This window comes from Acinonyx jubatus, chromosome A1 (assembly GCF_027475565.1).
Source record: "Acinonyx jubatus isolate Ajub_Pintada_27869175 chromosome A1, VMU_Ajub_asm_v1.0, whole genome shotgun sequence".
Taxonomy (NCBI): domain Eukaryota; kingdom Metazoa; phylum Chordata; class Mammalia; order Carnivora; family Felidae; genus Acinonyx; species Acinonyx jubatus.
In genome coordinates, this window is record NC_069380.1 from 207,753,932 (window position 1) to 207,778,361 (window position 24,430).

The following is a 24,430-nucleotide window of genomic DNA, read 5'->3' on the forward strand; positions in this document are numbered from 1 at the left end:
GTCTCCTTCTATCTCTGCCCCTCCCCCACTTGTGCTCTGTATCTATCAAAAATAAATGTAAATTAAAAAATTAAAAAAGATTCTTGTGAAGGATTCTTGGGATTCTCCTTTAAATTGTGGTAAAATATCCATTATATAAAATTTGCCATTTTTACCATTAAGTATGCAGTCAGTGGCATTTAGCCATTGTCATTACGCTGCAAACATCTCTACCACTCATTCCAGAACAGTTTTCATCATTCCAGAGTAAACTAACTCCACGCTGATCAAACAATGATTCCTCATATATCTGCCCCCCTCCACCCGAATCTCCATCAATCCCTGTTCTACTTTCTGTGCCTGTGAATTTGATCTTGGCTTCTTGACTTGCCCCTCATCAATGGACTCCTCACTCAGACCCAAACCTTTAGCAGGCAGCCCACCTTCCTCCCCACTCCCTGTCCTTAGCACAGGGCCATGTTTACTCATCATTGCTGTTTGGACACTTGTCAGTCTCTCTGCCCTTTCTTAATTTAAATTTCATGATATGACACAACATAGTGGCCAGTTCTTCCATTATGAGTTTTCCTCTTGTATCTCCTTCTCACCTCACTTCCCAGTTCAGGAAGCCTGGCCTCTGTCCAGCAGTTAGGCAGGGGTGGCTCTCCCAGGACTCCACTCGTGGTCTCTGTCCTGAGTCTGTCCTGGGAGAGCACCTCCTTTGCTGCTCAGACCAGGAAGCTGTCTTTGGCCACACATGATGCTGTGTTTTTCACTTCCCACAATTCTCTTTTCAAGTTTCCCACTTCTGAATATGTAGTCATGGAGACCTCTAGAAGGGAAGCTGGACCTTCACGTGAGGCTCTTGGGCCTCAGGTCCAGTGACTATAGCCATTCCCAAGACTTTGTTGACTTAGAGAGCATCCATCTGCCACCATAATGTGGCAGAGAATATCCCTCTATGTGGAAATCCCTTGGGAATTACATTCAGTTCCTGGAAACATATACCAGAAAAAGTGTGCCTAAACCACCCAGGTTTTTTTTTCCCCCAATATATGAAATTCATTGTCAAATTAGTTTCCATACAACACCCAGTGCTCATCCCAACAGGTGCCCTCCTCAATACCCATCACCCACCCTCCCCTCCCTCCCATCCCCCATCAACCCTCAGATTGTTCTCAGTTTTTAAGAGTCTCTTATGCTTTGGCTCTCTCCCACTCTAACCTCTTTTTTTTTCCTTCCCCTCCCCCATGGGTTTCTGTTAAGTTTCTCAGGATCCACATAAGAGTGAAAACATATGGTATCTGTCTTTCTCTGTATGGCTTATTTCACTTAGCATCACACTCTCCAGTTCCATCCACGTTGCTACAAAGGGCCAGATTTCATTCTTTCTCATTGCCATGCATTACTCCATTGTGTATATAAACCACAATTTCTTTATCCATTCATCAGTTGATGGACATTTAGGCTCTTTCCATAATTTGGCTATTGTTGAGAGTGCTGCTACAAACATTGGGGTACAAGTGCCCCTATGCATCAGTACTCCTGTATCCCTTGGGTAAATTCCTAGCTGTGCTATTGCTGGGTCATAGGGTAGGTCTATTTTTTAACTTTTTGAGGAACCTCCACACTGTTTTCCAGAGTGGCTGTACCAGTTTGCATTCCCACCAATAGTGCAAGAGGGTTCCCATTGCTCCACATCCTCTCCAGCATCTAGTGTCTCCTGATTTGTTCATTTTGGCCACTCTGACTGGCGTCAGGTGATATCTGAGTGTGGTTTTGATTTGTATTTCCCTGATGAGGAGCGACATTGAGCATCTTTTCATGTGCCTGTTGGCCATCCGGATGTCTTCTTTAGAGAAGTGTCTATTCATGTTTTCTGCCCATTTCTTCACTGGATTATTTGTTTTTCGGGCGTGGAGTTTGGTGAGCTCTTTATAGATTTTGGATACTAGCCCTTTGTCCAATATGTCATTTGCAAATATCTTTTCCCATTCCATTGGTTGCCTTTTAGTTTTGTTGGTTGTTTCCTTTGCTGTGCAGAAGCTTTTTATCTTCATAAGGTCCCAGTAGTTCATTTTTGCTTTTAATTCCCTTGCCTTTGGGGATGTGTCAAGTAAGAAATTGCTACAGCTGAGGTCAGAGAGGTGTTTTCCTGCTTTCTCCTCTAGGGTTTTGATGGTTTCCTGTCTCACATTCAGGTCCTTTATCCATTTTGAGTTTATTTTTGTGAATGGTGTGAGAAAGTGGTCTAGTTTCAACCTTCTGCATGTTGCTGTCCAGTTCTCCCAGCACCATTTGTTAAAGAGACTGTCTTTTTTCCATTGGATGTTCTTTCCTGCTTTGTCAAAGATTAGTTGGCCATACGTTTGTGGGTCTAGTTCTGGGGTTTCTATTCTATTCCATTGGTCTATGTGTCTGTTTTTGTGCCAATACCATACTGTCTTGATGATTACAGCTTTGTAGTCGAGGCTAAAGTCTGGGATTGTGATACCTCCTGCTTTGGTCTTCTTCTTCAAAATTACTTTGGCTATTCGGGGCCTTTTGTGGTTCTATATGAATTTTAGGATTGCTTGTTCTAGTTTTGAGAAGAATGCTGGTACAATTTTGTTTGGGATTGCATTGAATGTGTAGATAGCTTTGGGTAGTATTGACATTTTGACAATATTTATTCTTCCAATCCATGAGCACGGAATGTTTTTCCACTTCTTTATATCTTCTTCAATTTCCTTCATAAGCTTTTTATAGTTTTCACATACAGGTCTTGTACATCTTTGGTTAGATTTATTCCTAGGTATTTTATGCTTCTTCGTGCAATTGTGAATGGGATCAGTTTCTTTATTTGTCTTTCTGTTGCTTTATTGTTAGTGTATAAGAATGGAACCGATTTCTGTACATTGATTTTGTATCCTGCAACTTTGCTGAATTCATGTATCAGTTCCAGCAGACTTTTGGTGGAGTCTATCGGATTTTCCATGTATAATATCATGTCATCTGCAAAAAGTGAAAGCTTGACTTCATCTTTGCCAATTTTGATGCCTTTGATTTCCTTTTGTTGTCTGATTGCTGATGCTAGCACTTCCAACACTATGTTAAACAACAGCGGTGAGAGTGGACATCCCTGTCGCGTTCCTGATCTCAGGGAAAAAGCTCTCAGTTTTTCCCCATTGAGGATGATGTTAGCTGTGGGCTTTTCATAAATGGCTTTTATGATCTTTACGTATGTTCCTTCTATCCCGACTTTCTCGAGGGTTTTTATTAAGAAAGTTTGCTGAATTTTGTCAACTGCCTTTTCTGCATCGATTGACAGGATCATATGATTCTTATCTTTACTTTTATTAATGTGATGTATCATGTTGATTGATTTGCGAATGTTGAACCAGCCCTGCATCCCAGGAATGAATCCCACTTGATCATGGTGAATAATTCTTTTTATAAGCTGTTGAATTCGATTTGCTAGTATCTTATTGAGAAATTTTGCATCCATATTCATCAGGGATATTGGCCTGTAGTTCTCTTTTTTTACTGGGTCTCTGTCTGGTTTAGGAATCAAAGTAATACTGGCTTCACAGAATGAGTCTGGAAGTTTTCCTTCCCTTTCTATTTTTTGCAATAGCTTGAGAAGGATAGGTATTATCTCTGCTTTAAATGTCTGGTAGAACTGCCCTGGGAAGCCATCTGGTCCTGGACTCTTATTTGTTGGGAGATTTTTGATGACTGATTCAATTTCTTCGCTGGTTATGGGTCTGTTCAAGCTTTCTATTTCCTCCTGATTGAGTTTTGGAAGAGTGTGGGTGTTTAGGAATTTGTCCATTGCTTCCAGGTAGTCCAGTTTGTAGGCATATAGTTTTTCATAGTATTCCTTGATAATTGTTTGTATCTCTGAAGGATTGGTTGTAATAATTCCATTTTCATTCATGATTTTATCTATTTGGGTCCTCTCCCTTTTCTTTTTGAGAAGCCTGGCTAGAGGTTTATCAATTTTGTTTATTTTTTCAACAAACCAACTCTTGGTTTCGTTGATCTGCTCTACAGTTTTTTTAGATTCTATATTGTTTATTTCTGCTCTGATCTTTATTATTTCTCTTCTTCTGCTGGGTTTAGGCTGTCTTTGCTGTTCTGCTCTATTTCCTTTAGGTGTGCTGTTAGATTTTGTATTTGGGATTTTTCTTGTTTCTTGAGATAGGCCTGGATTGCAATGTATTTTCCTCTCAGGACTGCCTTTGCTGCATCCCAAAGTGTTTGGATTGTTTTTTTTTTCATTTTCGTTTGTTTCCATATATTTTTAAATTTCTTCTGTAATTGCCTAGTTGACCCACTCATTCTTTAGTAGGGTGTTCTTTAACCTCCATGCTTTTGGAGGTTTTCCAGACTTTTTCCTGTGGTTGATTTCAAGCTTCATAGCTTTGTGGTCTGAAAGTATGCATGGTATAATTTCAATTCTTGTATACTTATGAAGCGTTGTTTTGTGACCCAGTATGTGATCTATCTTGGAGAATGTTCCATGTGCACTCGAGAAGAAAGTATATTCTGTTGCTTTGGGATGCAGAGTTCTAAATATATCTGTCAAGTGCATCTGATCCAATGCATCATTCAGGGTCCTTGTTTCTTTATTGACCGTGTGTCTAGATGATCTATCCATTTCTGTAAGTGGAGTGTTAAAGTCCCCTGCAATTCTTATCAATAAGGTTGCTTATGTTTGTGAGTAATTGTTTTATATATTTGGGGGCACCCGTATTCAACGCATAGATATTTATAATTGTTAGCTCTTCCTGATGGATAGATCCTGTGATTATTATATAATGCCCTTCTTCACCTCTTGTTACAGCCTTTAATTTAAAGTCTAGTTTGTCTGATATAAGTATGGCTACTCCAGCACTCTTTTGACTTCCAGTGGCATGATAAATAGTTCTCCATCCCCTCACTCTCAATCTGAAGGTGTCCTCAGGGCTAAAATGAGTCTCTTGTAGACAGCAAATAGATGGGTCTTGTTTTTGTATCCATTCTGATACCCATGTCTTTTGCTTGGTGCATTTAGTCCATTTACATTCAGTGTTATTATAGGAAGATATGGGTTTAGAGTCATTGTGATGTCTGTAGGTTTCATGCTTATAGCGATGTCTCTGGTACTTTGTCTCACAGGATCCTCCTTAGGATCTCTTGTAGGGCTGGTTTAGTGGTGACGAATTCCTTCAGTTTTTGTTTGTTTGGGAAGACCTTTATCTCTCCTTCTATTCTAAATGACAGACTTGCTGGATAAAGGATTCTCGGCTGCATATTTTTTCTGTTCATCACATTGAAGATCTCCTGCCTTTCCTTTCTGGCCTGCCAACTTGCAGTAGAGAGATCGGTCACGAGTCTTATAGGTCTCCCTTTATATGTTAGAGCACGTTTATCCCTAGCTGCTTTCAGAATTTTCTCTTTATCCTCGTATTTTGCCAGTTTCACTATGATACGTCATGCAGAAGATCGATTCAAGTTACATCTGAAGGGAGTTCTCTGTGCCTCTTGGATTTCAATGCCTTTCTCCTTCCCCAGATCTGGGAAGTTCTCAGCTATGATTTCTTCAAGTATACCTTCAGCACCTCTCCCTCTCTCTTCCTCCTCTGGAATACCAATTATGCGTAGATTATTTCTCTTTAGTGCATCACTTAGTTCTCTAATTTTCCCCTCATACTCCTGGATTTTTTTATCTCTCTTTTTCTCAGCTTCTTCTTTTTCCATAACTTTATCTTCTAGTTCACCTATTCTCTCCTCTGCCTCTTCAGTCCAAGCTGTGGTCATCTCCATTTTATTTTGCAGCTCGTTAATAGCATTTTTTAGCTCCTCCTGGCTGTTCCTTAGTCCCTTGATCTCTGTAGCAAAAGATTCTCTGCTGTCCTCTATACTGTTTTCAAGCCCAGTGATTAATTTTATGACTATTATTCTAAATTCACTTTATGTTGTTTAAATCGTTTTTGATCAGTTCATTAGCTGTTGTTATTTTCTGGACTTTTTTTGAGGGGAATTCTTCCGTTTCATCATTTTGGATAGTCCCTGGAGTGATGCGGAACTGCAGCACTTCCCCTGTGCTGTCTTGAATAACTTGCGTTGGTGGGCGGAGCCACAGTCAGACCTGATATCTGCCCCCAGCCCACCGCTGGGGCCACAGTCAGACTGGTGTGTGCCTTCTCTTCCCCTCTCCTAGGGGCGGGATTCACTGTGGGTTGGCGTGGCCCGTCTGGGCTACTTGCACACTGCCAGGCTTGTGGTGCTGCTTCTATGGGATCTGGCATAGTAGCTGGGGTGGATCAGCAAGGTGTACAGGGGCGGGAGGGGCAGGCTCAGCTTGCTTATCCTTCAGTGATCCGCTTGGGGACGGGCCCTGGGGCACCGGGAGGGAGTTAGACCCGCTGGAAGCATGGATCCGCAGAAGCACAGCGTTTGGTGTTTGCGCAGTGCCAGCATGTTCTTTGGCAGGAACTGGTTCCTTTTGGGATTGTGGCTGAGGGATGGGCGAGGGAGATGGTGCTGGCGAGCGCCTTTGTTCCCCACCAAGCTGAGCTCTGTCATCGGGGGCTCAACAACTCTCCCTCCCATTGTCCTCCAGCCCTCCTGTTCTCTGAGCAAAGCTGTTAGCTTATAACCTTTCAGATGTTAAGTCCCGCTTGCTGTCAGTACACACTCCATCAGGCCCCTCCACTTTGCCAGCCTGACTCAGGGGCTCTACTTTGCTGGCAGGCTGCCCCGCCGCCCTGGCTCCCTCATGCCAGTCAGTGTAGTGCACACTGCCTCTCCACCCTTCCTACCCTCTTCTGTGGGCCTCTCGTCTGCGCTTGGCTCCAGAGACTCCGTTCTGCTAGTCTTCTGGTGATTTTCTGGGTTATTTAGGCAGGTGTAGGTGGAATCTAAGTGATCAGCATGATGCGCGGTCAGCCCAGCATCCTCCTACGCCGCCATCTTCCCCAGGTCTCTACAAATTATACTTTAAAATTGATTTGAAAATCTATACGTGTGAGATGTTTTTAAGTGTTTTGTATTGTTTACCTGAAAATGTATTATTACATTTAAATATAATTGTAAATGCAAACACATTTTGGTAATTTCCAAAATAGTAGAGCTAGTACAGTTTTGATGAAGGAGGAGATATGCATGCATGAGAATTTGGTTTACTTTCTGAAGAATCAGAGGACAAGGGATCAATTTCACATATTCAGACCTAATCCAATTTATTTTGTGAGTGGGACCTGGGCTTTACATAATTACAATATAAAACATAAAAAAATAATAAACATGGGCAAAATATTTAATTTGTTGGTCTTTCATGGGCATGGAACATGACACATATTCAGGATCTACATCTAAAATGCATATATTTGGAGGTATGTGTTAGAATGTCAAAATGAAGTTCAATCTGTCATTTATGTTTCCTTTCATTATGTAGTGATTCTTCCATTTACGTGTTTCTACCATTACCACCAACCACGATCACATATTGATTCTTTGTGTGACTAGGTACACTAAATGCTCTATGGATGTGATTTTTCCCCCATGTCAATCTTCTGTTGATTGGTTTATCATATCCTAATTGCAGGCGCTGTGAGATGGTTATTTGTTTAAGTGTCAACCAATTATCTATGCAAAAGTAGGTAAATGGAATTACTTGTTGTCTTAAGCAAACTTCTTTCTACTTAGCTCAAAGAACTAGCTATTTCTTAAAAGCAGATTTCATATTTTGAATGTCCTTAAGATGAATGCATTTTACCCAGTTCAACAATTTGATTCAGCCAACACTGACTGCTTTCATATTTGTCAAAATGCATCATGCTGGGCAGTTTGGAAGATGCAGATTCTAAGCTGAAAGTGGGTTCAGCAGACCAAGGGCAAGGCAGCAGGCCAGGGTGGAACCCTAGTCTAGAAGAGGATTCAGAGGATCCTGACTAAATTTGGTGAAGGAGGGAATCTTTGTCACACCAACCCCAACACATTGTGCTGTGCTGTACTTCTGTATCAGTGACCACACTGTGTCCTCTCTCAGAAATGCTATTCTGCTCTTGTTGGGAGAAAAAGCTTCTATATGTTCTTCCTACCAAACTTTATTGTGTTCACATTAGTGTGGCTGTACTTGACTTTGACCCTCACAACAGAGCTCACTGTGTATTCTCTTTCGAAGCATTTTTCCTAGTATGTTGAAATTACTTATTAACATGTATATCTCTCAATTTAGAAACTATAAGACCCTAACGATCAGGGACTGGGTTCCATTTATCTTGTGCTTATAGCACATGGCATGGTGGTTCAAACAAATAATGCTGAGATGACAGGATAATCTTTTAGAAGAGAGACAATATTTGATCCATATCTCACACCATATCTAAAAGTAAACTCTAAATACATTAGATATTTAATATAAAAAAATGACAGCATACTGAGTTGAAAAATGAGGTATGTATATGTACTTACTATGGAATGACCTTGACCTGTGTATTTGGAATGACTTTCTAAATATACTTAAATATACTGAAGTAACAAAGAAAAGTTAACTAATCTAACTAATTTGCCAATAGTAAAATGTTTTTACACAGCTAAATTACCACAAGTAGAAAAATACCATTGAAAAAGTGGGATAAATGTATTCATAATTTTCATCACAGAAAGACGAATCCTATTCCTAACATTTAAAAAATCTATCAAAATTGAGGAAGGAAGCTTGGTACATGGACACATTGGGATCATAGATACCTATAAACTACAACGAACAAGACAATTTTAGACTAATGTTAGCTGAATTCTAATCTGTTAAGTAAGAAAGAAAATAGTCTAAAGACAAATATAGTAAGCTCACTTTTATTTTTAAGTAAAGAGAAAAAGGGAGAGAATAAAAATATAATTATATATGCATACTGTTGCAAAAAGAAGCAGAGGGATGAAAAATCAGAATCGTGTGATAGATTATCTATAAAGCTGTTTTTGAATAGTGTGAAGGTCAAGGAAACAAATGGCATGTCTGTAGATTTCTGTGTTTACATAGTTTGGTCTTTGTAGGCATGTTATTATTTTTCATGACAAAATTCTATTTATAACAAAAAAAATGGAGAAAACTCTGAAATAGAATACAAACAGAAACGAATTAAAAATATTTTCAAACGTGTAACATAATTGCACTGTACCAAAAAAAAATGAGGGAACACAACTGCATTTTGAACACAGTACTTTGAATATATGTCTCATCAATCTAAAGAAAAAATGAACTTCAAAAATCTACTTTTAGGCTAACCTATTGTTTGAGTAGTCTATTGGGTAGAACTGATATTCACAGTTCGTGGATTAGTACATGGTAACATTTTTTCAGTATAATTGAGCAGATGTGTAAATATACCAAGGATTTTGAAAGTAGATTTCTTAAATTTAGAAGGGGAGTTACTAATGTGGAAATGGAGGAGATGAAAATCACCTCTGTGGTGGTGCTGGAATTGAAGGTATTATCAGTATGGATTCATATTTTCCCACAAATTATATGTAAACATAGTGATATAGATATGTAATATTTATATCCATCCTGTATCTATATATTTCATAACTGTCCACTGAAAAGGATTTATGAACAACAGTGCTTCATTAGCAATGAGCACTTCTGCAAACCACACCTATTTTTTAAAATACCATTAGGTGTCTTTGAGAAATGGAAGATTTGAAGACAGAAACAAAAAAAGTTCGAGTGGAGTCTGGAAATTGTGTGCAAGCAAGAAAGGAAAAGCTCCAAAATGGTTGAGTTTCAACAGCAGCAACCCAATACATGATAATAGGAAGAGATAATACCCCACTGAATAAATACAGAGAGATGAATAAATAATGATAATAGATTGATACAGATAGAAAATAGATAGATGATAGGTGGATAGGGACAAAGGAAAAGGTTTTGTAACAATACAATGCCACATGGAAAAAACAAAAACAAAAAAAAGTGCAGTTAAAAATCACTAATTGGCCACCGTGACAGCTACAATTGCTTTAAGTAAGAAACAAAACAGTTGATAAAATGAGTGAGTGAAATTTGATAGGAACAGAATATTTACACAGTTTCAAAATGTCTCCCCAAATCTGATTTCCTAATTATAGGGTAAAAAAAATACCAGCTTGATGAACACCACCTTAAATAAGGGATAGAGTTATCATCTCTAATGATAGAGGACCATCTAATAATATCATGTGCTTCGCATTGAGATTCACTGAGATGGAATCAACACCACGTTTGTAGTATTCCCACCAAACTCCCTAGTAACCTGAAGTATTCTGAGAAAACATCAAACAAACCCAACTGGGGATCCATCATAGAAAATAAACAGCTGGTACTCTTAAAATATCAATCACATGAAAGAAAAAGAAGGGTTGAGAAGCCAGTCCTTACTAAAGGAGATGAAATACACATGATAACTAAATGCAATGTGTGATCCTGAATTGGCTCCTGCACCAGAGAATTCCTGTCACAACATAGGATACTGTGTGCACAACTGGAGGGATTGAAATAAGGATTGTAGACAAAGTAATGTGATTACATTAATATTAAATGGTGTCTCCCTAATGCAGATTAATGTTTTCACTGGGAAGATATGCTACTTGAACAGATGAAAATTGTGAATGTGCATGCATGTAATCATATAGTATGAGGGGAAAGTGGAGTAATAGGTTGGGAGAGTTTTAACACGTTTCTAATGAGAAATTTCAAACACTTAGAAGAATAGAACTTCTTGGTGCCCACTACCGAGTCCTATTTTGTCATGCCCATTCAGAATTACAGACTTAGCCTTAGAGGTTCAGTCCTTCAGGTCAAGACCTGGCCCTCCAGGGGTATTTAACACGTAGGGGACCCTAGCACTTTCACCAGTAGGTACTTTCCAAAGAAACTCCCTGAGCAGTAGTGTAGGTCATTTTCTTCTTGGAATCAGCTTCTGGGATCTTGAGATTGGAAGACTCGCGGAGATTTTAAGCAGGTACCTGGGGAAATGGGGCACGGGGATGACAGTATGAGGTCAGTAGTGCAGTTAGGAGGTGGGAACATTTGGGGAAAGGTCACTAAAACGGAGAAGGGTCTGAGTCACCTGGAGGTGGAGCTCACTTGGAAGTGACATCCTAAGGTCTCTATCATTCCTGGTTCAGAGTATCTTCTCTGGGGAGAGTGTGGTGATTACAGGGACAGAGAGGGGTTAAGGAGAGCTCACTAACCCCTCCTTCCTGCTGCCTTAGCTTAGGGAGGGTGAGGACCTAATAGCCTGTGGAGCAAGCACCCAGGAGGCGGAGCAGAGGGGCCAGAAGTGACAAACAGAAGAGAAGGCAGGCAGGATCCACCTCTCACCTCTTCCCAAGCTGCCTGCCAGCGCATTTCCTTGGCAGCCAGGGCAGCGTGTGTCCCAGGGCACGCACACAGGTCACTGTGCAGGACACAGAGGCACAGAGCATAGGGCTCTGGGCACCAGGCTGGAATCTGCAGTTGGGACAGGAGCGAGCATGGTGGGGCAGCAGGCGCTACTGCTAGCTGGCTTGTTTTTGCCTGGGTTCCTGCTCTCTGATGCTGCGAAAATTCTGACTTCTTTTGCACTGGGTGAGTGTTTAGCTGGAGAATCAGAAAGGGGCCCATCCCAGGCCCCTGTGCCAGGGCTCAGTCACAGCCTTAGGTCAGAGGATCATTCCATGTGGTGTTCTAGAGAGGGCTAGGATCCCAGGCCAGAGGAGGGAGAGGCGTGAGAGGTCTGTGCGGTAGAATGGGATCCCTACTGCTGGGATGGGGAAGTTAGTTTTGGTATACCAGCAGTTTCCTTTCCTCTCTTTGTATTTGCTCTGGAGCTGCTTCACATTCTGCATTCCTGGGGCCAGAATGTAGAGCCAGTGCTGAGCTAGAAATCATGAGCTGCCCACCACAGGGCATGGCAGGGACTTTCAGAGGCACATGCTAAAAGTGTGGGACAGTAGAAAGTGGAAAGTGAAATCAGTTTCATGCTCTTGGAGGCTAAGGACAGGGGCTCCTGGGGGCAGCAGCACTAACTGGGCATGTTTCATTAATGGGAAACCTGGAGAACTGCCTGGGCAGTGGAGGGGGCCCTGGATGATCAAGTTCTCCGTGCCCCTCTCTCTTTTGCCCTTACTGCTGGAAGGTGTTGAAGGACTGTGAAGCAGTTAATTTTGTGTGAACCCAGTTGTAATGTCTTTATTTTGTCCCAAAGGGAACAGAAGGGGAAAAGGAACATTTATTAGGAAGAAGGTTTCAGAAGATGGAGTTTCCTGAAGACTTTTTTGGATCCATTCTGACAGGCTAGGGGATCTGCCCTGCCCCTGCCTCTGCCCCAGAATACACTGGGCTCACCAACACCTTCAGGAATGGCTGTCTCTGCAGGAAGCCTTTTCTCATGCATCCATTCCTTCCTTCCATCCATCTTTCCTTCCTTCCTTCCTTCCTTCCTTCCTTCCTTCCTTCCTTCCTTCCTTCCTTCCTCCTTCCTTCCTTCCTTTCTCCTTCCTTCCTTCCTTTCTCCTTCCTTCCTTCCTTCCTTCCTTCCTTCCTTCCTTCCTTCCTTCCTTCCTTCCTTCCTCTGTTTCTTTCTTTCTTTCTTTCTTTCTTTCTTTCTTTCTTCTTTCTTTCTTTCTTTCTTTCCTCCCTCCCTCCCTCCCTCCCTCCCTCCCTCCCTCCCTCCCTTCCTCCTTTCTTTCTTTCTTTCTTTCTTTCTTTCTTTCTTTCTTTCTTTCTTTCTTTCTTTCAAGTTAGTTAACATACGGTGTGGTCTTGGCTTCAGTAGTAGAACCCAGTGATTCATTTGTAACATATGACACCCAGTGCTCAATCCAACAAGTTCCCTCCTTAATACCTATCACCCATCTAACCCATCTCCCCACCTACCTCCCCTCCGACAACCCTCAGTTTGTTCTCTGTATTTAATGGTCTCTCATAGTTTGCCTTCCTCTCTGTTTTTATCTTATTTGTCCTTCCTTTCCTCTTTGTTCATCTGTTGTGTTTCTCAAGTTCCTCATATGAGTGAAATCATATGATAACTGTCTTTTTCTGACTTATTTTGCTTAGCATAATACACTCTAGTTCCATCTACGTTGTTGCAAATGGCAAGATTTCATTCTTTTTCATTGCTGAGTAGTATTCCAGTATGTATGTATGTATGTATGTATGTATGTATGTATGTATGTTTGTATGTATAAGTTGATGTACATTTGCGCTCTATCCATAATTTTGCTATGGAAATTATTTATAGTGCTCCTATAAACATTGGGGTGCATGTGCCCCTTTGAATCAGAATTTTTGTATCCTTTGGATAAATTCCTAGTAGTGCAATTGCTGGGTCATGGGTTTGTTCTATTTTTATTCATTTGTATTTTATTTTTATTTTTTAAACAGAGGATATTTAAAATGATGCTTTACTATATCCTTAAAAAATTATTTTGTTCATTTATTTTTGAGAAGCATTCAAACCAACAGTGCAAAACGCTTCCCCTTTTTCTAAATCCTCACCAACATCTGTTGTTTTCTGAGTTGTTAATTTTAGCCATTCTGATAGGTGTGGAGTGGTATCTCATTGTGGTTTGATTTGTATTTCTGATGATGTATGATGTTGAGCATTTTTTAAATGTGTCTGTTAGCCATCTGGATATCTTCTTTGGAAAAGTGTCTTTTTATGTCTTCTTCCCATTTCTTCACTGGAGTATTTGTTTTTTTGGGTGTTAAGTTTGTTAAGTTCTTTATAAATTCTGGATACTAAACCTTTATCTGATATCTCATTTGCAAATATCTTCTCTAATTCCATTGGTTGCCTTTTAGTTTTGTTGGCTGTTTCCTTTGCTGTTCAAAAGATTTTTATCTTGATGAGGTCCAAAAGTTCATTTTTGCTTTTATTTCCTTTGCCTCTGAAGACATGTCAAGTAAGAAGTTGCTGTGCCCTAGGTCATCAAAGAGTTTGCTGCCTGTTTTCTTCTCTAGGAGTTTGATGGTTTCCTGTCCCACATTTAGGTCATTCATCCATTTTGAATTTACTTTTGTGTGTGGTGTAAGAAAGTGGTCTAGTTTCATTCTTCTGCATGTCGCTGGCCAGTTTTCCCAGCACCATTTGTTAAAGAGACTGTCTTTTTTCCATTGGATATACTTTCCTGCTTTGTCAAAGATTAGTTGGCCATATATTTGAGGATCCATTTCTGGATTCTCTATCCTACTCCATTGATCTATGTGTCTGTTTTTGTGCCAATACCATACTGTCTTGATGTTTACATCTTTGTAACACAGGTTAAAGTCCAGGATTGTGATGCCTCCAGCTTTGGTTTTCTTTTTCAACATTACTTTCTCTATTCAGCGTCTTTAGTGTTTCCATACAAATTGTAGAATTGTTTGTTTTAGTTCTGTGAAGAATGCCGGTATTATTTTGATAGGGATTGTATTGAATGTGTAGATTTAGATAGCATAGACATTTTAACAATATTTGTTCTTCCAATCCATGAACATGATATGTTTTTTTCATTTCTTTGTGTCTTCTTCAATGTCTTTCATAAGGTTTATGCATACAGATATTTCACCTCTTTGGTTAGGTTCATTCCTAGCTATCTTATGGGTTTTCGTGCAATTGTAAATGGGATCAATTCCTTGAAATCTCTTTCTGCTGCTTCATTATTAGTATATAAAAATGCAACCAATTTCTGTACATTGATTTTATATCCTGCATCTTGCCTGAATTCATGTATTAGCTCTGGCAGTTTTTTGGTGGAGTCTTCAGGTTTTCCATGTAGAGTATCATGTCATCTTTGAAGAGTGAAAGATTGACTTCTTCCTTACTGATTTGGATTTCTTTTATTTCTTTTTGTTTTCTGATTGCCAAGGCTAGGACTTCCAGTATTGTGTTGAACAATAGTGGTGAGAGTGGACATCCCTGTCTTGTTCCTGATCTTAGAGGGAAAGCTCTGTTTTTCCCCACTGAGGATGATATTAGTTGTGGGTCTTTCATATATGGCTTTTATGATATTAAGGTATGTTCCTTCTATCCCTTCTTTCTTGAGGGTTTTATCAAGAAATGACGATGTATTTTGTCAAATGTTTTTTTCTGCATCTATTGAAAGTATCATATATTCTTATTCTTTCTTTTATTAAAACAATTTTTTTACATTTATTCATTTTTGAGAGACAGAGAGAGACAGAGCACAAGCAGGGGAGGGGCAGAGAGAGAGGGAGACACAGAATCCAAAGCAGGCTCCAGGCTCCAAGCTGTCAGCACAGAGCCCAACGTGGGGCTCAAACCCACAAACCGCGAGATCATGACCTGAGCCGAAGTTGGACGCTCAACTGACTGAGCCACCGAGGGGCCCCTTATCCTTTCTTTTATTAATGTGGTATATCATGTTGATTGATTTGTGAATATTGAACTAGACCTGCAGCCCAGGAATGAATCACAACTGATCATGGTGAATAATTCTTTTGATGTACTGTTGAATTCAATTAATATCTTGTTGAGATTTTTGCATCCATGTTCATCAGGGATATTGGCCTGTAATTCTTGTTTTTAGTGGGGTCTTTGTCTGGGTTTGCAATCAAGGTGAAGCTAGATTCATAGAATGAGTTTGGAAGTTTTCCTTACATTTCTATTTTTTTGGAACAGTTTTAGGAGAATAGGTATTAATTCTTCTTTAAATACCTGGTAGAATTCCCCTGGGGGGTCATCTGGCCTAGGAGTCTTATTTGTTGGGAGATTTTTAATAATCTATTCAATTTCTTTGCTGGTTATGAGCCTGTTAAATTTTCTGTTTCTTCCTGTTTGTGTTTTGATAGTGTGTGTCTGGAATTTTGTCCATTTCTTCCAGATTGTCCGTTTTGTTGGCATATAATTTTCCATAGTATTCTCTTATAATTGTATTTCTGTGGTGTTGGTTGTGATCACTCCACTTTCATTTGTGATTTTATCTGTTTGGGTACTTACTCTTTTATTTTTGAGAAGTCTGTCTAGGTAGTTTTCAATTTTGCTTATTCTTTTAAAAAAAAACAGCTCTTAGTTTCATTGATCTGGTGTACTGTTTTGTTTTGTTTTTTTCTTTTTTGGATCCTAAGTCATTTATTCTGCTCTAGTCTTTATTATTTCCCTTCTTCTGCTGGATTTCAACTTAGTTTCCTGCTCCTTTTCTAACTCCTTTAGTTGTAAGGTTTGGTTGTGTATTTGGGACCTTTCTTGCTGCTTGAGATAGGCCTGAATTGCAATGTATTTTCCTCTTAGGACTGCCTTTTATGCATCTCAAAGGGTCTGGACAGTCATGTTTTCATTTTAATTTGTTTCCACGTATTTTTAAATTTCTTCTTTAACTTCCTGGTTGACCCACTCATTCTTTAGCAGGATGTTCTTTATCCTCAATGTATTTGAGAGCTTTCCAAATTTTTTCTTGTGTTTGATTTCAAGTTTCATAGTGTTATGATCTGAAAATATGCATGGTAAGATCTCAATCTTTTTGTACATGTTGAGGGATGATTTGTCACCCAATATGTGATCTATTCTGGAGAATGTTCCATATGCACCCAAGAAGAATGTGTATTCTGTTGCTTTAGGATGAAGTGTTCTGAATATATCTGTTAAGTCCATCTGATCCAGTGTGTCATTCAAGACCATTGTTCCCGTGTAGATTTTCTGCTTAGATAATCTATCCATTGTTGTAAGTGGAGTATTAAAGTCTCTTACAATTATGGCATTATTGTCAATAAGTTTACTCATGTTTGTGATTAATTGATTTATATATTTGGGAGTTTCAAGTTGGGGGCATAAATCTTTACAATTGTTAGCTTTTCTTGATGGACAGACCCCTTAATTATCATATAATGCCCTCCTTCATCTCTTGTTACAGTCTTTGTTTTAAAGTCTAGTTTGTCTGATATAAGTATGGCTACTCCAGCTTTCTTTTGACATCCAGTAGCATGATAGATGGTTCTCCATCCCCTAACTTTCAATCTGCAGATGTCCTCAGGTCTAAAATGGGTCTCTTGTAGGCAGCATATAGATGGGTCTTGTTTTTTTAATCTATTCTGATACCCTATGTCATTTGATTGGGGAATTTAGACCATTTACATTCAGAGTGATTATTGAAAGATATGAATTTAGTGCCATTGTGTTATCTGTAGATAACACAATGTGGTTTTGTGTTTGTGGTGATGTTGTCTGGTCATTTGTAGTCTTTGCTGCTTTCCACTCACAGAGTCCCTCTTAGAATTTCTTGCAGGACTGGTTTAGTGGTCACAAACTCCTTTAGTTTATGTTTGCTTGGAAGCTATTTATTTCTCCTTTTCTGAATGACAGCTTTGCCGAATAAAGGATTCTTGGCTACATATTTTTCTTATTCATCATATTAAATGTTTCCTGCCATTCCCTTCTGGCCTGCCAAGTTTCAGTGGAACCTTATGTGTCTATCTTTGTAGGTGAAGGACTTTTTGTCCCTAGATGCTCTCAGAATTCTCTCTTTATCTTTGTATTTTGCAAGTTTCACTATGATATGTCGTGGGGTTGACCTTTTTTTTTGTTGATTTTGAAGGGAGTTCTCTGTGCCTCTTGGACTTGGATGCCTGTTTTTTCCCCCCAGATTAGGGAAGTGCTCAGCTATAATTTGTTCAAATAAACCTTCTGCCCCTTTTTGCTCTTCTTTTTCTGGGACTCCTCTGATATGGATATTGTTTTGTTTCATGGAATCACTTAGATCTCTAATTCTCCCCTGTGGTTTAGTACTTTCCTCTCCCTCTTTTTTTCAGGTTTATTATTTTCCATAGTTTTATATTTTATTTCACCTATTCTCTCCTCTGCTTCTTCAATCCTCACTGTCACTATATCTAGTTATTTCGCATCTCCATATTGCATTTTTAAAATTCATCCTGACTAGTTCTTTGGTCTTTGATCTCTGTGGCAAGCGTTTCTCTGGTGTCTTCTATGCTTTTCTTCAAGCCTAGCTATCAGTCTTATGACTATTTTTCTAAATTTTGTTCAGATATATTTTTTATTACTGTTTTGAGTAAGTCTCTGGCTGTGATTTCTTCTCAACCTTTCTTATGGGGAGAATTCCTCTGGCTTGTCACTTTGCTTAAGTTTCTCTCGTTTGCATTTTTTAAAAGCCTGTCATGTGTCCTGCATCTGAGAGTACTACTATATTAAAAAGGAGTCATACACTGTCCAGGGCCTGGCACTCCAGGAAGTGTTTCTGGTGTATGTTGAAGGCACTCTGCTGTTGCGTTTTGGCTGCTCTATCCCACTGGTCAATCCTTTGCAGAGCTCCTCCTTGCTTCAACTAAGTGTGCTTTGATTTGTTTGTTGAGGTAACCCTAGGAAAAAAAGGATGGGGGAAACCTGATCCCATAAAAAGAGAAAAAGGAAAGTGGAGAACAGAAAACCAAAAAGAATAAAAAAAAAAAACCAGAAAACTATAAGCCTGATTCCAAAGAAAGAGTAGGAAAAAATAAAGAAAAAAGTAGAATAAAAGAGAAAAGATGAAACAAAAAGAGAATAAAGTCTCATATACATATACATATACAAATGTATATGTACATCAATATATCTGTCTATATATGTATATCTATCTATATATAGATATATTGATATACATATACATATACATATGTGTGTGTATATATATGTGTGTGTATGTGTGTGTGTGTGTGTATATATATATATATATATATATATATGGTAAGAAATGACAAAAAAATCAGAAACCATGAGCCTGATTCCAAGAGAAAAAAAAGAAAAAAGAAGAAGGAGGAAAGAGAGAGAAAAAAAAAAGTTGTCTTTTGGCGCCTGGGGCTTGTGGCTGTGCTGTTCTGGAGGAGAGATTGGCTGCAATGGGTCAGCTAGTCTTGCTCCAGTAAATAAGCAGTTTCCAGGCATGGAGGGGAGGGTTTAGGTGTAATCAGTCCTGCCTCCGCTGGGAGCCACTGTGTTGCTCTCCAATGTCCCACTGTGTTGGTGTTGGGGAGAAAATGACATCACTCCAATCTCTCAACCCTGGACCAGGGATCTCAACCCTATCTTATCAGGCAGCCCTCACAGAATAGAGAATGCAGTCAGCTTGCCCTGCTCCACAGTTCTCCTGCACCTTCTTGGCGCTCAGCTGGATTCAAAATCTGAAGTCTTAAAGGACCCAGCACCGTACAACAATGCTCCCCACCTCCAGAGTAAAGCCTCTCCCCACTGCTGATGAAAGGCCTTTGGCTGGCACCTGCAGGGTCTTTTGTCCTTGGGGAGACAAAAACCCTTCATCTCAAAGTACTCTGAGAAGAGAATTTTTCTCTCCCAGGGCACCCCAGAGATTGCTACACCACACTATGCACTCTGGGGTGGCTGCTTCCTCGCCAGGAGCATGAGCCAGGGATCCAGTCTGGATAAAGTTGCACACTTCTGAAAACTCTGAGTTTCAATTCCAAGGCTGTTGCAAACAAAGAGTTGGGACACTCAGTACTTCTTGCTCCCAAGTCCATAGTCCAGAGAAGCTTGCTCTTGTCCTAACTCCATGCTGCACTTTCATAATCCCTTTTTCTTTCTCTCCCTTTTGTCTCTCCACAGAAGGGGTTCTCTCTCCTTTATGCTCTGCCACTGTATATCCCTAAAATCACATATATCCACCTCAATCCTGCCAAGCTGTATCCCTCCAAATGTGGAGATCATTTGGCTGCTCTGCAGTTCAATTTCCTGGGTGTTCTAAGTGATCTGACATCAATACAGCTGTGTTTGAGTGGCAAGGCCATCCTACTTCTCTGCCGTCTTAACTCTCCTCTCCCTGCATCCATTTCTTGCATAGGTTAAAGGTAAGCTAGAGCAAGCAGTCTGAGAGGGTAAGGGTTTGTATTTTATGTAATCTGTGTTACCTCAGGAAACACAAACACAAATTAAAAATTAGAGTAATTCCCACAGACACACCATTACTGTAGTCATACATCCCACTCTGCTGACCTAATCACTACAAAGTCGTTATCTTCCAAAGTACCCCTCTTTCCAACGTGGGCCAATTCTATTCTTTTCTTCCTGATTGGACATTCTCTGCTCTGAGACCCAAGAGAAATGCTCCTTGATGGTGCATAGTTTTAGATAATCATTGCAAGATAGAACCAGTACTTCCCCTAGGAGTAAGCTTCTCTTGCCTTAAAATCTCACGATTTTCTTAGGATAGGTGATGCCTAACTCTGTCATGTGCAGGATCTTACAGTTATTCCCTAATGACCACAGTTATCCTGAATGCCTTAATTTCATGTTCAGAAATTTTTAGGCCTAACTGGAAACTTGGAATCCTGCTAAATATATTTGAATCTCAAGGATTTTGTTTCATTTTTTAAAAGTTTTTAATGTTTATTTATTTTTGAGAGAGAGAGAGAGAGAGAGAGAGAGAGAGAGAGAGAGAGTGTGTGTGTGTGAACAGAGGAGGAGCAGAGAGATAGGGAGACACAGAATCAGATGCAGGCTCCAGGCTCCAGGCTTCGAGCTGTCAGCACAGAGCCCGATGCAGGGCTCGAACTCACAAGCTGTGAGATCATGACCTGAGCTGAAGTCAGACGCTTAACCTGTTGAGCCACCCAGATGCCCCTTAATGATTTTGTTTCTAAGTGGTGGATCTAACTCCTTCTGCTTTAATGACTATTTCTTGGACTAATATTCAATATCCCATGTTTCTAATTCCCCCTCTAACATGAATTTACATGGAGAATGATTCCATAAAGAGTGCTGACTGATTATCCAATAGGAACCCTTCCTACTTCCATTTACAGCAGTGTGCCTAATTTTCACCAGTACAGTTATTTCTTCAGGACATGGTATCTCCACAAGGCCTGGCTAAAATGAGCATGTCGCTAGGATCAGGAACTACTTGAGGCCTAAGCAGAGAAGTTCATCACACTGACATGGAGGCCATGAGCCACAAGGAAATTTTTGATGGAGGATTACCACAGGTCAAAATTTGGGAAGCCCTCAGCTGGGGCTTACCTTAAGTGAGACAGTGGGGCTGAAGAAACTCATCTTCCTGTGCTCCCCATCAACTTTCTGCCCCCTTACCATGGATTTCCCAACTGCCACATCAATTTCAGAGCCTCTGTTCACAGCTTTACAAAAATGAAATTTTGTGTTGTTCCTAGGTGGAAGCCATTATCTACTACTGGACCGTGTATCTGAGATTCTTCAAGATCATGGTCATAATGTCACTATGCTTTTTTACGGAGAAGAGTTTTTAATCCCAGGTATGTTTTTTAGTAATCATTGAAATCTTTTATCCCAGGGAGACAATGTGTTTTGTATAGTACTGTGAAGCACATAATCTTTCTGGGTCTAGTTGTATTGACAGAATGGGAAAAACGTGTGTGTGTGTGTGTATGTTTATGATACCTGCTGACTATCATATTAAGTTCTGTACGTCTGGCCTCCACATGCTGTATCTCCATGTTTTACCCCTTTAGCTAGGTGTCACTTCAACTCAGGCAGGCCTCTGTACATTATTATTTATTGATCAGTTTGATAACTACTACTCTGTGGTATGGTTTTAATTTGTTTGAACAGACGTCTTCAGCCAAATTTATAGCTTCTATTATGTAAGGACAGCTGCTTTTTCTGTTTCATAGGTTATGTTCTAACCCTGTTCTGAGGCCCGAAATTTAAGAAGGCTTTTAAAAGGATGTCTTTTATTCATGTCTTAGGATCAAAATCTATCAGTGAGATGATCCTGTATTCATGAGAAGTTACTGGCTGCCTATGAGTTGTGCATAGTGATGTCACAAGTTCATGAGTCACTGAATGCAAAGAATTTTAGCTAAGATGAAGCTCATCAATCTTGTCAACGATTCCGTTGACAGACAAGGACACAGAGGCCCAGAGAACTGCAAAGATTTGTTCAAGTTCACACAGCAATTTAATAATAGAGTTGGGTGGATCTGGAACTTAAAGCTCTGATTTTCTCATTCAGAATTGCTACAGCTTTAGCTTAAAAAAATCCAAATTAAGCATTTTTTTATGAAAATCAAGTCTGAGCAAGTATAGAATTCTGAAGATGAACTTAAGACTGTTATTGTGTAATCACCTTTTAGGCTGGGTTCTATATTGTTCACTGAATATCTTTTCCATATATGTCCCTTTGTATCTGCCTTGTCAGTCTGATTGTGTATTTGCCTTGACTGCCAACCATGGTAGTTGTAACACATGATCATTTCATTTTGGTGGTTTCTGGGAATGAGGAACTGCTAAAAGCTTTAGACCCTCTACCTCTTCAACAAACAGACCCACACTCAGAACTACCAACAATTCAGGGGACTCATGGGTTCCCTTAGTTTTATTCTTGGTTCCAAGTTTTAAGAGTCCAGAGTTTCTTGCAATATTTACCATTTACTGGAAATTCTGGAGGTTTTGAAATGGATTATTTATTTTTCGCTACAACAGTACCTTTGCAGAGGTCTGCAAATAAGGAAACACGTGATTGGATTATTTTTGTTGACCTGATTCAATATTCAGTATTGAAACTTTTGAACGTGTATTAACTACTTGTTTGGATAACTTCCTTATAGAGTTTTTATTTACAACTTTACTAAATAAATGACTTCAGAAATACTGAAGTAGAAACCATTTCTAATGCTTACATGGGGGTTGTTCTGATCAATAACTGAAGTCACAAGTGTAAGATGCCAGCCTACACAGGATTTTCCTTTTCCTAAGTGAGCTTGCTATACCTTTCTATCCACCACATAGACATTCTCCACATGACAGTTCTTTTTTTCTGGGGGGACTGTGCAGTTACATCATTGATTCTGAGGGACTTGCTTGCACTCATGAGAAGTTCTACCTGGAGGGACATTGCCATGACCAGATAATTCCATCCCTTTCAACCAGTTAGGTTCTGCTTTCTTTGGGTAAGGAGGTAGAAGAACGTGTCAATCGCTAATGCAAGGAAGCTCTGTCTTGGAATTCAGACTTTTGAATGGACTGAAGGTCTTCTCCCTTTATCTATCTAGTAGTGCTCACCTTACCCCTGGGAGCTAAAAAACCCAGGATCTTAGTCTGCTGTTATCAAGGTGGGGTCAATTTCTCATTTCAAGGGTTTATAGAGTTTAACAAAACACAACCACCTTTCCCTCTGAATTTCAGAACCAACAGAGAGAAAGTTATAGGAGTTAGGTAAAAATGCACCTTCATCTAGTTGATTGGGGAACTTCCTTTAGATCTTCATTAACTCTCAAGGCCCTGAGTAGTGGCTTGAAAATAGGCTCTGTAAACCTCTGAGTATTGTTCTATTTCATTCTTTATTGTGCCTTGGGTAGTTTCCTCACGTTTGAACTGAACTGTTCTTAGGAACACTCCAACCCCAAACTTTCCCTACAGCTCTCTTTTGGTTTTCTGGTATTCTGGCCTGTGAATACCAGCTGCCATGTCCTTCCCCTAATCTGCTGTGCTGCACTCAGGGAGATGGCCAGGCCAGGTGTGGGTGCTTCCTCCATGAGATGTATCTTGGAAGCTTCCTCCAGCCATCCATGAATGTCCTGTGCCACCTGGTGTCTAACGTCTAAAAAACCATTTTAGCATATATTTGGTCTGGTTTTCTTTAGTTGTTTAAAGGAAGAATTTCCATATGGCCCTATCAGTTTCTTGTAGCCACAGACTGAAGTTGCTTATATTCATTATTTAAACCATTCTATTGAAGTAATATTGGCATATAATAAACTGGATATATTTAAAATATATTATTTGATATATTTGTACATGTACCTATGAAACCATCAACATAATCAAGATGACAAATATATTTGTTCCCCCACCAGAAGATTTCTAATGCCCTTTTGCAATCTCCCCTCTGGGGCCTCCCACCTTTCTATTCCCATTGCCAGTCAATCCCTAATATGTCCCTATGTGTTAGATTACATCATGTAGATTTTATATCAGGGGAATCATAATTATCTAGTGTTATATTTTAGTTTATTGTACTCAGCATAAATATTTTTGGATGCATTTGTAGTGTGCATATGAGTAGTTCATTCCATTTTCTTGCTGAATAATATTCTATGTGTGTACTAACACAATGCGTTTATTTAGTTGCTGTTGCTGGGCATTAGTGTTGTCTCCAGTTTTGAGCTATTGTTAACACACCTGCTGTGTAGATTTGTGTGCATGACTATGTATGAACAGGTACTGTCTTTTCTCTGAATTAACTGGTAGGAGAGCAGTGACTGAACCATAGGTTAGGTGCTGTTTAAGTTTTTAAGAAATGGCCAAACTGGTTTCCAAAATTGCTGTAACATTCTGCATCTCACCAGAAGTGACTGCAAGTTTCATGTACACCACACCCTTGTCAGTACTTGGTTAGCCTTTTTACTTTTATCCTTCCTTGTGTAGGTATTTAGTTGTATTTCATTGCAGTGTTTACATGCATTTCCTTTGTTAGTAATGATGCTAAGCCTTTCTTCATGTGTTTATTTGTCAACTATATATCTTCACTGGTGAAGTGTTTGTCA

General features: G+C 39.6%; 1 protein-coding gene across 5 annotated transcripts in view; it reads left to right on the forward strand.

Annotated features, from left to right (window-relative positions):
* LOC128310950 (UDP-glucuronosyltransferase 3A2-like) overlaps positions 1–24,430 on the forward strand; it is a 60,938-nt gene that overhangs the window by 2,672 nt on the left and 33,836 nt on the right. Inside the window, exons 1-3 of one of the 5 annotated variants that reach the window (XM_053201492.1) lie at positions 11,509–11,557; positions 14,821–14,932; positions 21,077–21,178. In XM_053201492.1, the coding sequence (XP_053057467.1) occupies positions 21,145–21,178 (34 nt within the window). In that variant the 5' untranslated portion in view covers positions 11,509–11,557; positions 14,821–14,932; positions 21,077–21,144. Of the gene's footprint in view, positions 1–11,278; positions 11,558–14,820; positions 14,933–21,076; positions 21,179–24,430 lie in introns of those variants that run through there. The other 4 variants (XM_053201499.1, XM_053201489.1, XM_015076901.3 and 1 more) reach the window with 4 other exon arrangements.